This window comes from Haliotis rubra, unplaced genomic scaffold (assembly GCF_003918875.1).
Source record: "Haliotis rubra isolate DU_JTF1 unplaced genomic scaffold, ASM391887v1 Scf833, whole genome shotgun sequence".
NCBI lineage: Eukaryota > Metazoa > Mollusca > Gastropoda > Lepetellida > Haliotidae > Haliotis > Haliotis rubra.
In genome coordinates, this window is record NW_025767561.1 from 29,074 (window position 1) to 47,690 (window position 18,617).

Sequence of the window (18,617 nt, forward strand, 5' to 3'; positions counted from 1 at the left end):
AGGAATTAAAAAGCAAGAGAGCAGTGGTTATAATGGGAAATGCACTCAAGATAACTTTTTTAATATGAATTGATGTGGAGGTACTTTTAGTAGCTGAGGGGTCACTATAGTAGTAATAGCTACGGGCAATAGTGGAGATATTAGTAGCAGTAGTGTTAGCAGTAGGAGGTTGATTTAGTAGAGGTAACAGAATCCTATTTCATCGTTTGAAGTTTCTGCTGATCACAGAATTGTCGCCCTCGTTTGTTCTTTCGATGTCTAACGATTCAAATAGAAATAACAACTTTGACAGCATGAATTTCGGAATCCAAAAGTGAAGGCAGAAACATATTTTGTAAAGCGAGCAGGCTGACAGGTCATTTATCAAGATTAAGTTGTGTTTACATTTTCAACACTCATATACGACCCCCGCATAGGTTATCTATTGGTTATCGATTGACCTGGCATAGTTGCACGTAATAGTTATATTAGATAAATAACATAAGAATATTTGATCATATTTCTCTCCACATTAATTTACGGAAGTGTTGAAGGGACATGAAAAGGAGAATTTTATTTTTATACATCGTGCACACGAGATACTAAATTGTGCTCACGATGTAATGTACTGTGCGCACGATTGGAACAATACATCCAGCGATAGTAGATATAAATTTCATTCTACAGCACAGACAGCTCCTCCTCACATATTCTACAGCACAGACAGCTCCTCCTCACATATTCTACAGCACAGACAGCTCCTCCTCACATATTCTACAGCACAGACAGCTCCTCCTCACATATTCTATAGCACAGACAGCCCCTCATTCTACAGCACAGACGACCCCTCATTCTACAGCACAGACGATCCCTCATTCTACAGCACAGACGATCCCTCATTCTACAGCACAGACGATCCACCATTCTACACATATAGAACAGTTAAGAAGGGTGACATCTCTCATTTCTTCCTAAAATAGTCTTACCATACAGTAATGAGCTAGTAATCCCACACCAGCTTCATATAGAACAGTTAAGAATGGTGACATCCCTCATCCCACATTTCTTCCTAAAATAGTCATGAATGGATGTTTCCTGCTATATTTGAATTACGATTTGCTTAGTGTCACAACAATTGGAACAGTTAAGAAAGGGTGGCGTGACTGAATGATACTCAATGCATGGAGTACTCTATATATAGAACAGCTATGAAAGGACAGCGTGACTGGATGATTCTCAGGGGTAAATGTTTGAACAGTGTCATGATTAGTCATCCCTTTACATTCTTTAAAAAACCTGATGACTCAGCACGTTTTCAAAATCTACCAATGAGCAATGATGATTATTATCTTTTAGCCAATGACATGGTTTGAATTCACCGATAGGTGTGCGCACGCACCCATCTACTTCCACTGCTTACAGAAATGTTATTTGTACTGACTACAAGCAACAGATAAGGTGTGCTTTTGCTGAACAGATATCATGGGAACAAGAGTTACAGATCGGTTCGTATTCTTTTATACAAAATCTTCACCATTTAGTCAACATTATCCTGTTAGGATTGAACTTGATGGTAAAACCTTCAACTGTGCTGAGCAGTATTACATGTACATGAAGGCAATGACGTTTAGTGATGTGGATACAGCTCAAAACATTTTAAAAGCCTCTTCTCCTGTTCAACAGAAGAGATTGGGTAGATGTGTCAAAAACTTTATTCAACATAAATGGGATGTGGTGAGCTACAGTGTTGTGAAGAAAGTCACCCTGGCTAAGTTTACTCAGTCTTCCGCTCTTCAACATATGTTAATAAATACCTCTCCAAAAATATTGGCTGAAGCCAGTCCATATGATAGACGGTGGGGTGTTGGACACTCCCTTCACAACCCAAAGCTATTAAATCCATCTAACTGGAAGGGACAAAACTGGTTAGGAAAAGCTTTGATGGAGGTCAGGCAAGAGCTTATGAACAAGACTGTTGTGATTGAAAAGTGTTAATTTTCTGTTTACAGTAAACTGAATGATAAAGCATCTTTCTACTCATGGAAGCAGGTTCTGCATCCATCACACAGCTTGGACGAAACAGTAGTCATGCAGTCTAATGAATGGTTTCAAGATCGCAGTGAATGTGTCAAGGATGCTAAGAGGAAGTTTCAAGATGATTCTAGAACAACTAAAAGAATCATCATCAAAAAGACGAGAAAGTTCTTGTGCGTCGACGAAGTAGACAGTGTAAATCACATAAAACACGCTGAAAATCTTCTCACTTTGTGTTACACTTTGGAACTGTCTAAAATTCTTAGACGGCTGTCCTGTGATTTGTGTTTTGGATGTATGTTCGATTCCGAGGGTGAACTGATCCACACATGTAAGGATATGTTAGAACAGGATCAATTTGATCGTCTTTTCATGACTGCCATGTCTGAACTCCATGATGAACACGTGATTGACAAATGGGTGGACGTGTTTAGTGGTGATCCATCTCTGAATCATGTGAACATAGTTTCATACCGCTGTAAAGACTATCGGGACACCCATTTTAAAACATCAGACTGGTTTAATGAACTGAAGCAACGTGTTGTTAAGATGTTATTGTTAGAAAATCGCTTTCAATAATTGTGAATGTAACCCTATCATTGTATATCTGTGTAGTCTAGAATTCTATTAATTAAAGTATATGTTGTATAATTATTTATACCTTCATGTTATATATTGCTTGATACACCCGGTTTCAATAATTGAGAATGTAACCCTATCATTGTATATCTGTGTAGTCTAGAATTCTATTAATTAAAGTATATGTTGTATAATTATTTATACCTTCATGTTATATATTGCTTGATACAGCCAGTTTCAATAATTGAGAATGTATCCCTATCATTGTATATCTGTGTAACCTTGAATCTCTATTAATTAAAGTATATGTTGTATAATTATTTATACCTTCATGTTATATATTGCTTGATGCAGCTGGTTCCATTCAGTACATTGTGAGTTCACAAAAGATGAACAGGGTATTGACAGAGAAGCACGAAAAAGCATTAGAAAAGTATTATTATGATCCTCACAATCCAGGAGCCTATTATGGACCCTCAAACTTCGACAGGTATTGAAGACGAAACCTCAACCTGATGTTAAGCTCAGAAAGGTGAAATGGTTTATCACCAACCAAGATGCTTACAGTTTACACAAGCCAATCAAGCATAGATTTAAAAGGATGAAAGTCAGAGTGAATTCCATTGACGAAATGTGGGATGTGGACCTTGCCGATCTTTCCCGTTACAGCACAGAAAATCAGGGTATACGTTATTTGCTTGTTGTGATTGACCTACTGAGTAGATTTACCTTTGTCCTTCCTTTGGAAAATAAGAAGCCAGAGTCCGTGTTGAAAGCCTTTAGAAAAATACTTCAAGAAAGGAAACCAAGAAAGGTACGCGTAGATGGTGGTAGTGAGTTTAAGGGAGTGTTCAAATCTTTTTTGGGAAAACAAAATATTATCACTACTATCGCACGCAACGAAAACATTAAAAGTAATTATGTAGAACGTTTCAACAGAACACTGAAATCGTTGATCACGCGTTACATGACGCGCAAAAACACCAAACATTATCTCAGTGTTCTACCTGATTTAGTGTACAACTACAACCATACTATACATTCGTCTTTACCCCTTTTATCTCCTGCTCAAGTCAATAAAAGCAATGAATTGGAAGTATGGCAACACTTGTATGTCAAACCTTTGTTAAAACCAAAGAAAGCAAAAAGTTCAGTGATAAAGAAATACAGATATAAAGTAGATGACCTTGTCCGTATCCCATATCTGAGGAAACCTTTCAGCAAAGAACTTGATCTGAAGTGGACAGAAGAACTCTTTAAAGTAACAGAACGTTTCAAAAAACAAGATATACCTCTGTACAGAATCAAAGATTTCCACGACGAACTTATTAAAGGGAGTTTTTACACTGCTGAACTGCAGAGGGTTAATAAAGAAGAAGATATTGAGTGGCAAGTGGAAAAGATCTTAAAAAAGAAACACATGAGAGGAAAGACATACGTTTTGGTTCGCTGGTTAGGTTGGCCTAGTTCTTTTGATTCATATGTTGAAGAAAACCAACTGAAAAATCTATGATGGAGAAATATGTTTTTCTCAAGAGCTCTGACACACAAAATTCTTATTTCAAGGATAACACCCCCTATCATTTTCGCATAAAGCTTAATCAAAGATTGGTGTTTGATGGATTTTGGGTTGTGTCTTTAACTGAGTTAAACTTTGGAAAGCTAGACCTCACTCATATGAACAATCCTTTTGTAGATGTACTGTGTAACCTGTGTGATAGTTCACAGGTGGGAATACCAGTTACCTTTGTTAAGACGCATTGACCTGAGGAATGGTCCCAACTTTTCCTTTGCCAATGAATACAATATCCACGTAATGGTCAAAGAGTCACCCGACATTGAAATCTGTATAAAAGCGAGCAATGGAATACCATTGTCATTCTTGAAAGAGGAGACTCATGCAACACTTCACTTGAGACATTATCCCTTTACTGATTGAACATGGATCCCCTCCCTCTGTATATCCCTGATTATAGCAAATGGCAGAATTACTTCAAAAAATACATGACAGGTACTTCTCGTGTTGTTAACGGAAAAAATGCCCCTAAAGTTATTCCATCTCCCCGACCTGTTGCTCAACTGGGAGAACCCAAAATCGAACTGCAGATGACTTCAGAACCACAAAGTGTGGTGGAGAGAGCGAATGCCAAAGTGAAGCGTCATAGATCTTTAAAAAGAGCTGCAGGTGAACAGGTTGTCACAACCAGGAAGATACGTCAGACAGGCAACATTCCCTCCAAGACAGCTAAAGTACTCAAGCGTACCCCTGTGAAAGAAAAACGACATCTTCAGTTGAACAACATGTCTTTATTGAATAGCAAAGATTTTGAAAGAATTGATTCCGAGGTCATTAAACCTATTTACTCTGCCACCATATCAGACCAGCATCCAACAACACTATTTTGTAGATGTACGCCTGCTCAGTCAAATTAATGACTCCTCCCACTGGAATTTCACATATCTAATTCGGGCAGCGATTACATCGATTTGAAGCGAACAAGATTGCATTTGAAACTCAAAGTCACTCATTCAGATGGTACAGTATTGGATAATGATGAACACGTGGCACCTGTCAATCTGTTTATGCAGGCGTTGTTTTCTCAAGTTTCAGTGTATATGCAGAACCAATTGGTGTCTTCGACTAACAATCATTATGCTTACAAGAGCATGATGAAGACATTGCTTAACTATGGAGCCGATGCCAAAAGTCCCAAATGACATCACAGCTGTTTTGCAAAGATGAGGGTGGAAACAATAGTGCCATTGAATCAACCAATTCTGTCACTGGAACCAATTATGGTTTGACTGCACGTGGTAACTTTATCAAGAAAAGCAAAGAACTGACCATGTCTGGTCCTTTGTATGAAGATGTGTTTTGGTATGAATAGACATCAGGACTTGTTTTTCACTTGAAGACCATATCAGCCAAATCTGCAAACAGGCATACTTCCATATCAGGAACATTGCTCTAATAAGGAAGTATATAAACCCACGTGTGGCTGCATCACTCATCCAGGCATACGTGTTATCCCGTCTGGATTATTGCAATGCTCTCTTGGTTGGGTTACCAAAACAACGAATTGCAAAGTTGCAGCGGTACAAAATTTAGCTGCTAGAGTTATCTCTCGAACCGGCAAATATGAGCACATAACTCCAGTTCTGATGCATCTGCATTGGCTCCCAATAGTCAAACGGATAGAATTTAAGATTCTTGTGCTTGTATACAAAGCTTTTCACGGTATTGGCCCATCATACATCAATGAACTGATCCAGTGCCATCAACCCTCCCGTTCCCTACGTTCTAGTAGTGCCCAGTTACTAGTTGTGCCCGCGTACGAGGACAAAGACATTTGGAGACAGATGTTTCTCAAAAGCAGGTCCTATGCTTTGGAACAACATCCCATTGGGCATTAAAAGTGCAGAGAAAATCTGTGCATTTAAGAGAATGTTGAAAACATTCTTTTTCAAATCATGTTACAGTTCCGAGTGACTCTTTCCTTGTCAGACTCATCTGGCGCCTTTGAGCAGGACTCATCTGGATATTGGCTATATAAATCTCTATATATTATTATTATTACATTTGATCAATGGAGTAGATTTGACTTTGAAATTGTACAGATCATTACCTGCTTTCTGTTTGATGAGTGGTAAAGCTAAACAAGAGTATACCATTGAGCTACTCGATGCACATCTCCAAATATGCAAACTCAAAGTCAACCCGGCACTGATCCTAGCTCACAACACCCTATTCCAAAATAACTCCAATGCACTCTATCCTTTCACTAAGTCTGAGGTCAAGGTCAACAGCATCCCCGTTTCTCAACTGACACACACCATTGATAATGTGTCCAACCCCATTGCTAATCGCTACATCATTGGCTTTGTTGAAAGCAAGAGTTTGAATGGGGCATATGATGGGAATCCTTTCAACTTTCAATCGAGTATGCTCAAAACTGTCAGCCTCTATGTGAATGGTGTCAGTGTACCTGGTCGCCCAACCCGTGCTGATGATGTGAACAGCTATGTGAACATGTTTGATGGTGCGGGACTTTGGAGAGAAAATCAAGGAAACTGTATTTCTAGAGAAGAGTTTTTGTTAGGAAATGCACTGTTTGTCTTCGAGCTGGAAGAGGTGTGTGGAGAATCTGAATACCTCAATCTGGTGAAATCTGGAAATGTGCGGTTGGAAATTGAGTTCAAAACTGCACTAACCCAAACCTTGAGTTGCATCATTCTCAGTGAAAGAAACTCCATCATAGAAATCGATCTGGCTCGAAACGTCTTTATCAAGTAAACACAGAGATGAAAGCTTCGCAGTTGATGTGTGCCCTTCAGTGTGATTCAACCCTACAGAGACATGTCTTGGGGGTGTATGCCAGAGATACACTTCCTATTATCACACCTTTCATGCAAAGACAAGGTGTAGGACTTATTGTGAATACTGAGATCAGACAAAACAGCGGCCGTCACTGGATTGCAATGTACTTTAAACACAATAGAGCCGAAATCTTCGATAGTTTAGGAGATGCTGTTGATGTTACATTTGACCACTATTTAAAGGTTTATGCTGGTTCTTACTTACGTAACAATCACCAGTTACAATCTGTAGATTCAAATGTCTGTGGGTTCTATTGTTTGTACTATGTCTTATGTAAAATTAAAGCACATCAGAGTCTAAACCATATACTTCATCAGTTTGATATACATAACTTCATGTGGAATGACACTCACTTTGTATCTGAATATATTTGTAATTATTTCAAATACTGTACTCCTTCTTGTCTAGATTGTAATTGATACTATTTATGTATGCACCAGAAGAAAAAGAAAAAATCAATAAAATTAGTGTAGATGAGATTATGTTTGTGTTGTGTATAAATACCTTTGCATCATGACATTTAGTGTAGTTCCGTGATAAAGGGCAATCTGGATAAATCATGGAGGAATGTGCGTTACCATTTCAAACTCCCACCACAATATCGGTTGTGGGTGGTTCTTCAAGTGGAAAAACATTTTGGGTTGCACGACTCTTAAAACAAGCTGGTAGCATGTTCGATCCACCACCCAACCTGATTGTGTATTGCTATCCTGTGTGGCAGGATGTCTACAGCGAACTTGAGAGGGTGATTCCCAACATTCGATTTAAAGATACACTACCTAGGGAAGAGGAGTTAAAATCATATTCCTTAGAATCTGATAAACGGTGTGTACTGGTAGTAGATGACTTCATGCAGGACATTTGTAAGAACCCTCTGTTTTACATCTTTATACCACACTATCTCATCATCTGGGGATCACAGTCATTAACATACAACAGTCAGCCTTTCCTAAAGGCGAATGTAACAGAACCATGTCTTTAAACACCCATTACTTTGTTCTGTTATCTAACCCACGTTCAGCGCATGAATATAAAATTTTGGCATCGCAAATATTTCCAGGATAGGGCAAATATTTTACGGAATCCTTCCAAGATGCAGTGGGGAGAAATAAATATGGGTATCTTGTTTTGGATGCTTCACCCTATGCTGATGAAGCCTATGAACGTTTACGCACAAAAATATTTCCTGATGAAGTATGTACAGTCTACTTACCGCAGTCATAGAATTATGCCAAAGATGATATATATCCGTCTCTCTATGGGTGTTTTCATCATTTCACTTTCATCACTTGAACTGAACAGAACCATGGATGAGTGTGGGCGCTTCAATGATGTGTTCCCAGATTGTGTTGAAATAGAGACACACACTGAGAGCTATGGACAAAAGTTTAGTGACAGACTGAAGTCATTCAGCAAATGGCCTGTTCAAATGGAGCAGTCACCAAAAGCCATCGCTAAGGCAGGATTTATTTACACAGGACAGTATGATAAAGTCTACTGCTTCAAATGCAAGCTTAAGCCTACATCAATGGTTACATGATGATGATCCCAAGACCGAACACTTCAGACTGTCTCCTCACTGTAGCTATATGCTCATGGTGTCTGAACCCAAGAAAGGATAGAAAGTAATAAAATCCTGTTGACTATCCTATACTTGTACATTCGAAAGTGGCACATGGAACATTAAACATCGCATCATGAGTGAACTACTAGAAAAACATTTGAATTTTCTTTTGATGTTGGAGCAAGCCGGTGTTGGACAAAGAAAGGCTTTGTTAATACATGCGTCACATGGACAGCTTATGTCGGTGATTACTCTTATATTTAACATTCTGAGAGGAATCATACCTCTACCAGACAGTGATAAAATACGACTGACACGCTACAAGAAGTGCATTCGATCTTTAGCCAGCAAGACAGTTAGCAACCACGAGAAACGTGAGCTGATTCTGATGCATCATTCGGTTCTTCCCATTTGCATAAGATCCTATCAAGCATACCTCTCATCGATTCATTATGAGCAAGCCTATGGTTCTTCTAACAAGAGAGACCTACCAGAGGTTGATGAACAATCAAGAAGAACAGATTCCTCCTCAGACAGTGAATCAGACACCGATTCAGGGATCATCTGACAACGAAACAAGATCTGAAGATTATGAATCATAATAATGGATCTAGTAACAGCGGTGATGAAGAAGCACATGCATCTGTTGTGAAGGATAACATAGACATCATGCTTCGTGTACCTGAACAGATCATTAGAGGTATTTCGTCTACAAAAACCATCGGCAAGTTAATGACTTTGTGGATATTTGTGAAAGAAAACATTCTAAACAGACAAATAGGACTGACAGAAGATTTACAACTTGTGTTACCTAATGGTGAGGTGTTGCATGGTTCGAACATAGTAGACTTGATCCGTTTTGTTATCATGAAAGCAGGTGTTAAAAGTCGCCGTCCAGTAGGATATAGTGACTTTTATAAACTTTTAAGACATTCGCATGTTCCTAATCATCTCATGAAAAGCAGACAAAAGAAAGACAAAAAGAAGAAAACTGTAAATACTTTATATTTAAAACGCAAAGCATCAGACGGTGCGCCTGGTACAGCAAAAGTAAGGGCCATCGAGCCTTTTTAATGTACATCCATCATTCTATACATATTATGTACAAGGAAATAAAAATGGATTACTGAATGACTAGTTTGTCTTGTTTATGGTAAACTCATGTTGAGTTTGGTTAGCATCTCTAGTCTCTCTTTTTCTATGTTGGAAAGCAAACCAGAATTCAAATAATCAATGTTTTCATAACAGACGGTATGTCTGTCATGGAAGTCTAGTCTGAGTTGTGTACGTTGTTGTCATGCTCTTTCTAAAATGTTCTGATGAGGTATTCCGCTCAGAGCGTCCTCAAAATAGAGGCCAACTTGTGGAGATTTCTCAAGATAATACGCTCACACCGAATGACTAAATACAAATAACATCCGCATTGTTGTTGTTATCCTTTCACCATGCTTCAAGAACACTAGAATTACGGTTTGCTTAGGCGGAGTCGCAGTGTTTGTGTATTGTACGGTGTGGTAGTTAACGTGTCTTGTAAGTGTGTCGTAGTGAGAGTTCGAATCCGATCGGAACCGTTAAGAAGATATCCCCATTTAGATTATAAGACTCTTTGACTAAGTTCTGCACAACCGGAGGGGAGGGGTACACGGAGGATATGCGTAAATGTCGTGTTCCTTGGCTGAGAGCAACAGCGCGCGTAGTCACAGATTATTCAACCCACTCAGGATGACCCACTGCAGCCTACAAACACACGATCTTTCACGACGGTGAGACCGTATACAGCACAGTGAACACATAGGCTTGCTGGCGACAGTGACCTAGTTCTATGTTTAGCTGTATAACATCACAGTGACGCTGGTTGGGGGTAAAAACTAGGTTATACAATTAATGTTAATGTATTACTTCAAGAGTATGCTTGCAAAATATATCAGTCAGTTAGACACAATTGCAAGCGACTAACTGCAAGTGAATTTAGTAGTGAAAACGAACATAAAATATTGTTAAACCATGTCAATCCCATAACCGAATAGCGGCTCGTACCCCTCTAGAAGGATTTTATATTGATGCATAACTTTACTTAAAACATGATGAAAACTTTATAGATGACGAATATTTTCACATAACATACATCGAGAGGGATACGTGTATGTTAGAAAGAGACGTGCGATAACAAATGTTTAACACGGTGATTGTAAAATACTATACTGCAGAAAACAGTAACGGATAAGGTTATAAGTGGTGTTACCTTTCAGCAGAGCTCAAAACAAAACAAAAAATTTTAAAAAAATTAAAAAATATGAACATACTTAAGCAAGACTGTTCGTTGACAATCAACTTTCGCGATGGTGGTAGGTGAATTAGGTCTTCACAGCTAGTCTCGCCTCCTCTGATGAGCTTCAAAATAATTTCACATATGCGAGTGTCATCATCGAAACACTCGCTTGCTACATGATACATGCAATCAGTGAAGTTAATTATTCACAAGTGTATCAAAATGAAATAGCATCGTTATCAACTTAAAGTACATTTTGATATCATCAGCAGCAGTAAGGTAAATTTGATACGTACTTGCAACGAGGGGAACAATGACACATCAAGTACGATACGTCCTTTTCGTCCATGGAGGACAATCGTTTTAACAGTTGGGTAAGGGTTTCCGTGGATGTGCGTCAGGGTGCTTTTCTCAATAGGACCTCAGTCCAAGTGGTGCGCTTTAAGAAGTAAACGAATTTTGCAAACCCTTAAATATGTTAAAAGCTATTGATGATGTGGCACGTATGCATACTTAAACGAACTGTCGCGGTACTAACAAATTCTTTTCATCACCAATTGTACTGAAACGTAACAGGGAGGGGACTTGTGCATCTCAGTTCTACAGACAGTAATACAAAGCGAACCATCTTGATCTACAGATCAAAGACTTGACACCACTTTGACACAATGGGATAATGAGAAAACCGGTGCATGAACGTGACACAGCATTTCTCTTACTGATGACACAAGGCGAATTTCAGTGCACGAAATTACTACCACGAGATGGAGTCGTGATGGACTAGAGCGTGTATGTGTTTTGAAACAAAATCGCTAGATGTTTGAGTTTATTCTGGAAACCATCCAAGAACAAACCGAAAAACTTTAACACCTCTCGCGGGTTACAATTAGTCTCTCATTTCAATTCACCACCACCAGTGTAGATGTTATCCCCCGGCGAGTGATAGGACAATAACGGCTATGGGTGCCTAATAGAAGTCTAACAATGACAAAGGTTAACCTTGGGTTTTAGATATATAACGAGATAATTCTGCGTGTCAGTCCTCTCATTGTATGATTTGTTGATCTTGGTAAGAGGATTGAACTCAGATAATTATTCAGATGAAGACGAAGTTACTCAAGTTTTGTTAGTCATCAAATAACACGCCGACGCCACCTAGACACCGCCTATACATCCACTTTCAACATTTACCCCTGGGAATCATCCAGTCACGCTGTCCTTTCATAGCTGTTCTATATATAGAGTACACCATGCATTGAGTATCATCCAGTCACGCCTCCCTTTCTTAACTGTTCCAATTGTTGTGACACTAAGCAAACCGTAATTCAAATATAGCAGGAAACATCCATTCATGATAAATAATTTTCTCATTAAAATCAATCATTAACTCCTTAATGAAGAAGGCATTGTGTATCACTACGCTTAATGAAGCTGGGTGTGGGATTACTAGCTCATTACTGTATGGTAAGACTATTCTAGGAAGAAATGTGGGATGAGGGATGTCACCCTTCTTAACTGTTCTATATGAAGCTGGGTGTGGGACTACTAGCTCATTACTGTATGGTAAGACTATTCTAGGAAGAAATGTGGGATGAGGGATGAGGGATCGTCTGTGCTGTAGAATGAGGGGTCGTCTGTGCTGTAGAATGAGGAGTCGTCTGTGCTGTAGAATGAGGAGTCGTCTGTGCTGTAGAATGAGGGGTCGTCTGTGCTGGTCGTCTGTGCTGTAGAATGAGGGTCGTCTGTGCTGCAGGATGAGGGGTCGTCTGTGCTGCTGTTCTATATGAAGCTCGTGTGAGATTACTAGCTCATTACTGTATGGTGAGACTATTTTAGGAAGAAATGTGGGATGAGGGATATTTCTGGATATTGGTTCCATTGTTTTTGCTAATTGGAGCATGAAATATGGGTTTTTTCCGGGGTGGGATGTAGGATGTGGGATTTCTGGTCATTGGTTCCATTGTTTTTGCTAATTGGAGCATGAAATGAGGGGTCGTCTGTGCTGTAGAATGAGGAGCCGTCTGTGCTGTAGAATGAGGGATGAGGGGCCGTCTGTGCTGTAGAATGAGGGATGAGGGGTCGTCTGTGCTGTAGAATGAGGGATGAGGGGGTCGTCTGTGCTGTAAAATATGTGAGGAGGAGCTGTCTGTGCTGTAGAATATGTGAGGAGGAGCTGTCTGTCCTGTAGAATGAAATTTATATCTACTAGCGATAGCCATGCATCTGCCCAGACAACTGTAACTGGTTCCATTGTTTGTTTATATTTATTAAGTCACTCTCCAAAACGTAAATTTCATTTAGCTTCTGATGCTGTGATGGAATAGGAGGGTGGCTTCATTAATTATTTATATTTTAAGCATTTGTTGTTACTGATGCTTAAAACATGGTATGTTACGATTATATACTTACTTATGTTTATATCTTCTCATTGTTTTCTCTTTGTAGGTCCAGAAAATCAATCTAGTTATTGTTATACACACATCTTAAATTCGATAATATCTCAATCATTTACAACTCCAGTATTCACCTGGGTGTTTTTCAGAACTATTATGGTTCAAAACGAAGTTTAGTTAGACATCAGAAACAATCAGAACAATTTCTCATGCTTTTTGGATTCTTTCACATTTCTCAACACCAGGATGCAAACTCTCGCTAACGATTTAAGAAATATATCGCGGCATGCCTTTGTCAATTTGGCTCGACAGTATCCGACCCGATATGTACAATTTTGTTGAACAGGGATTAAGAGGAGGCGTGGTATCTATCAATCGTCGCCACGCCCAAGCCAATAACAAATACATGGGTGACGATTTTTATCCTACCCAACCTGTATCTTATCCGCTTACCTCGATCTAAATAACTTGTACGGCGCTGCAATGAGTAGTGTATTTAGTCAAGGAGCTTATGGGATTCCGTGAAAGTTTTTTGATGAAAGCACATCATATGTTCTTTTGTGTTTATATGTTAAAGGAGTTTAAAAAAATGTTTGGTTCCAATCTGAATATTGATGCGAAAGCTATTTTTAGCTCAAAATCCAAGATGGCCGCCAAAATTTAACCGGGAACTGCAAAAGGTGCAAAAACTCGGAACAAAACAATGGTTTTAATATAAAAAACCATGCATATTTGGTTACGGAATATATTTCTCATATGCTGTAAGTCACCAGATCTTTTTAGTTTTAATTGCCACGAGGGAAGGTTGTGTAGAGATAGGCTTCATTATCTACCTCGAGGGAGACGTAAAGCTATATTCTAGAATGCGATTTGGAATATCCTCGCACTTGGCTCTGTCCATAATCCCTGCCACTTGCACACCTGAAGGAAAGTCTTGTCACTCGACTTGGGGTCAAAGGCACCTGTGAAGATCCGCGTTAGAATTGATCTTCAGTGATTGAGTGAGTGAGTGAATTTAGTTTTGCAATTTTTTTAGCAATATTCCAGCAATATCACGACAGGGGACACCAGAAATGGGCTGATCTTCAGTAATCCATACTTGTCGTAAGAGGCGACTAACGGGATCGGGTGGTAAGACTTGGTTGGCACATGTCATCGTATCACAATTGCATTGATCGATGTTCATGCTGTTGATCACTGGATTGTCTGGTCCATACTCGATTACTCACAGACTGCCGCCATATAGCTGGATTGTGCGGCGTGAAACTAAACTCACTCACTCACTGGGGTCAAAGGAGAGAAATCCAGAGGAACCAAACTGTTTTCAACGTTGAAAGACTCGGCACTTTTCAGTTGTATTAACGTTTGGGGCTGATACTGACCAAGATTCACAAAGTACTGAAGTTTTCTCAGAGTAAATGGATGAAACCTTATATCGATCTTAACACTAAGTCTTACAAACGTAAAGAACCCACAGATGACTTTACAGTTTTATCTGCGACAAAGCTCCGGGTGCCATGGGTGAAAAGCGCACTGCCAAAGGTGTTCAGAAATAAACATCTACGACGCAACGCGTACAAAAAATGAAACATCAGTCTTCAGGGTGTTATAATCAAATTCGTTTTTCCATAATGAACAATAGACTGTCGAGCTAACGATATTGACATTGACATTTGGACGATGGTATCGAATCCAGATACGTCGTATTAAATATTGTATATATGTGCGTGCGTGCGTGTCGGGAGAAGAGCAACTGGAGTGAACATGTCATTCACTTATTCGTTTTGTCCATGAGCCTTCGTCGGGGATGCTCTCGAATGGTAGCTGAGGATGGTGGACAAGAGACGGAAGACAAAAGCCAGCGGCAGAGTTAAAGACAGCAGCAGCCATTTTATTGTGGTTGGATAATAATGGTTGAAAGGGTACATAAAATGGTAATCACGTGACAGAACGCACACCGGGACCGAGTGGCCGATGTTCCCGATGCGTTGATCCGATCTGTCATTTGCACGAACAGGCAGTTAGGACGGCGATTCTTCATCGTCGACGTAGTCGTGGCTGAGGCGACGGCCTTGGCCGACGCCCCGACTTGTCAGCACACTCCGTCCGCTCCTGTCGATGATCTGGGCCCGTCTCCTCTCGTCTTATCTCGTCTTTCTGACTGGTCTCTCTAACTAACCATGTCAGTCCGGTTTTATACATAGGGACATTACGCCACGTTGTGCAAGGTCACTGACATATGTACATACGCAAGATCCGCCGACGTAAGGAGGTGTTAATTGACATTTACTGATAGTCAAAGTCTTATTTATTGTCTATAGGCCACAGGCCCGTATACAACATATGCACAACTTTTACATACATTTACACATGTATACAATAACAAAGGTTCAGTTAACAACACATATATATAATGACATAGTACATGGAGAAATCATACAAAAATATATATTATTATCTTACTGAATTGACAGGTATTTTAATTCTCTTAGTTCATATGCACGGTGTAAATATGTGCATAATTTTCTTGGAAGTGTTTCTTTATTAGTAGTTAATAGGGATTCAACTTATAATTAGGTTTTGACAATATACAGATGGTAAATATTTTGATCGAAGAGCATTATAGACATTACAAACAAATAAAAAGTGGTACTCATCTTCTACTCCTAAATTACACAATTGACAGTTGCGTTCCGTTACATTAATATTTTGCCATCTACCTTCATTTTACTTTAATCTTAGCAATCCACATCTAAATTTAATCAATATTTTACGGAGTTTTCTGTCAACAATACATGATTCATAAATATTTTTCGGGAGCTAAAAGACTTTTTAAATTCTCTATACATACAATATCGTGAGCTGTTATTTAATATACACGTCCATGACTGGAAAAACTGATTGCAACTGATTTTAATTCATTTATAAAGAAATTTTATCACCAACCGTCTGCGTCTGCGATAGAATTAAGAATTAAGGATCCTGCCCGGAGAGGGTTATGATATGAGGGATACACCGAATGTTTGCTGAATACATTAAATAGACATACAGGATAGAATTTCGGTGTGATTTGGACATATATTGAAACAAATATGTCGTTTGAATATATGAAGTTTTACAGAAACTTATTGAAATGGTTCACTTTATGACAGTTTCATAAAAACCCGGCGTTAGTTCCCACAGTAATAATGTTCTCACTTATCGTTTCCTAAAACTCAAACATTCATATCACTTTCAACACATATTATTTGTCAGTGAATTGCTGTTTTGTTATTGAGATTATTATTTTAATGTTGATAGTTTTGGTTATTCTTTTCAAAATAAATATGATGATATTTGATACTTGAAATAGAGTTTGCTCATGCAATATATCATTTGCACAACGTTTTGTATGTGTTCGTATGTGTATAAACGGAAGTGTTTCATCTGAAGCAACGCTATTATGTGACCATAAATGTGACGTTATGAAAACTTTATTAGGTATGAATAACATATTGATTTATTCATATTGTCGTGAAAAAAACGATGATAACGATGACCTATATTTAATCACAGTTTACATGTCATGTGCGTCTTCACACGAAATTATTTTCTAGCCAAAAAAATGCTTAAAAAGAATTTTCATTATCACAAAAGCCAAAAATAAAGAATCTGAATGGTGTAATTTGATGAAACATGGGTCCTGTAATAAAACTGAAAGTAAGATAACATAACGTGTCAATAAAAGTATGGTCATCCCAAACGGGTAACACGATGCATAGTCCTAATTCATTCATCCCAATCCACAAATAAGGTCTCTAATTCCAGAAGACAGAAGACACAGTCAGCATCTTGTGTAACCTCCGCCCACCCGGATGACGTTTTCAACCCTTGTCCTCATGGAGTGCACAAGATGCTGAATCCGATGTTGGGGCATGTTCCTTTGAGCATATGCCATGTTCCTCTGTCGCCATACGCGCGTCCTTTACTAACCACAAGCAGGAAAAATCGGCTCTCGTCTGAAAAATGGATCTTCCTCCAAGAAGCCAGGCTCCACCGACACCGGTCACGGTACCACCGTAATCTTGCATCCATGTGGGCACGTGTCAACAAAGGTCTCCTGGCCTTATTCCCTTGCAGTTTTCTGTCCATTTCTAATAGTTTTATTTACAGAGTTGCTGATGTTGAAGTCATTGCCGTTTTAACATTGGACTTGGTGCAAAGGGAAATCGCTGAATACGTATAGGGCTGTGTCTTGTCAAGCTGATGTCTTGCGTGGTCTGCCTGAACGATGCAGATTCTTTATACCGTTTGTTTGGTGATATTTCCTCACTAATCGACTGATTGTTCAGGGGTGGTACCCTAATTGCCTGGCAATTTGTCTCTTGGGCAACCCGGCATAACCATACCTATAACTTGCCATCTTTTGGCTGACGTTAGTTGAGGGGGACCCCATAAGAGTGGTTTAATACAAGAAGTATGCATTTTAGCTCAGTTTTTTAACAATGATAATTGAAACTATATTGCCATGACAAGAAGGGTGCAAGTGTTTCATATGCTCCACACACTTTACCTGCAGCACCTGATTTGTTGCGTTTGGGACAAGTAATAAGTTATTGTTTTCATATATTTTCATAATGTTGTTATATAGCAATTTGTAAGATACTGAGAGTGAGTGAGTGAGTTTAGTTTTACGCGCTTTCAGCAATATTCCGGCAATATCACGGCGGGGGACAACAGAAATGGACTTCACACAATGTGCCCATGTGGGGAATCGAACCGGGTCTTCAGCGTGTCGAGCGAGCGCCTTAACCACTAGGCTACCCACAGCCCTAGATACCGAGAGAAACAAATTAGGTGTTGCGATACGTTTTTACCTATATATTAAAAATGCCTTTGCAGCTCTAAAGATTTGTCATATGTTTATTTTAAAATATTCGACTGTAAGATATTACCTATATTATTATACGAGTCAGAATAACAGGCTTTTAGCGGGTATTACTTAATGCTTGTAAAGCGAGTCCTTGGTTTGTGAATGTCTACACCAAATACAATTGTCTTTGGGCACACTGGTAAATATCCTATTCATGCGTACAGGCTTAAGCGTTGTATTTCTTACTGGTTAAAGCTCCTCTCCATTCCCTCTTCACGCTACCCATCAAAAGCCTACAAAATATTCACGAAGTACCGAGCTTAATAGGTTTCATTAGGATTCTCATGTGAAAACAGATCTATTTAGATTTGGACTAGGCTATCGTGGATATGGCAGGGAGTTGGAAATAAACATTTTTAAATTTACTTGAAAGAAGAAGCAAAGATTGCTTTATACAAGAGTGCAATGTAAGACTCTACTTTTATTTATTCCCTGTTTAAAGAAAATTTCAAGTGTGAACCATATATACCCTATATCAATATTAAGAATGTAAGAATAGCCTTGACAGT

General features: G+C 39.0%; 1 protein-coding gene and 1 long non-coding RNA gene across 2 annotated transcripts; both read left to right on the top strand.

Moving 5' to 3' along the window:
* Positions 1-1,374: 1,374 nt before the first annotated feature.
* Positions 1,375-2,912, top strand: LOC124262373. Its single transcript, XM_046696855.1, has 2 exons — positions 1,375-1,484; positions 1,989-2,912. The coding sequence occupies exons 1-2, from the start codon at positions 1,462-1,464 to the stop codon at positions 2,590-2,592; spliced, it is 627 nt and encodes a 208-aa protein (XP_046552811.1). The 5' UTR covers positions 1,375-1,461; the 3' UTR covers positions 2,593-2,912.
* Positions 2,913-5,097: 2,185 nt separating this feature from the next.
* On the top strand, positions 5,098-18,593 carry LOC124262368. The gene is made up of 3 exons (XR_006894567.1): positions 5,098-5,112; positions 14,893-14,899; positions 18,521-18,593. It is a non-coding gene; the product is annotated as an uncharacterized LOC124262368 (long non-coding RNA).
* The last annotated feature ends 24 nt before the right edge of the window (positions 18,594-18,617 follow it).

Excerpts from the sequence above, each read along its gene's own strand:
- LOC124262373 (XM_046696855.1), top strand. The coding sequence starts at position 1,462 with ATGGGAACAAGAGTTACAGATCG. Across the intron at positions 1,485-1,988 it reads GGAACAAGAGTTACAGATCG|TAAACTGAATGATAAAGCAT; the intron begins GTTCGTATTCTT and ends TTCTGTTTACAG.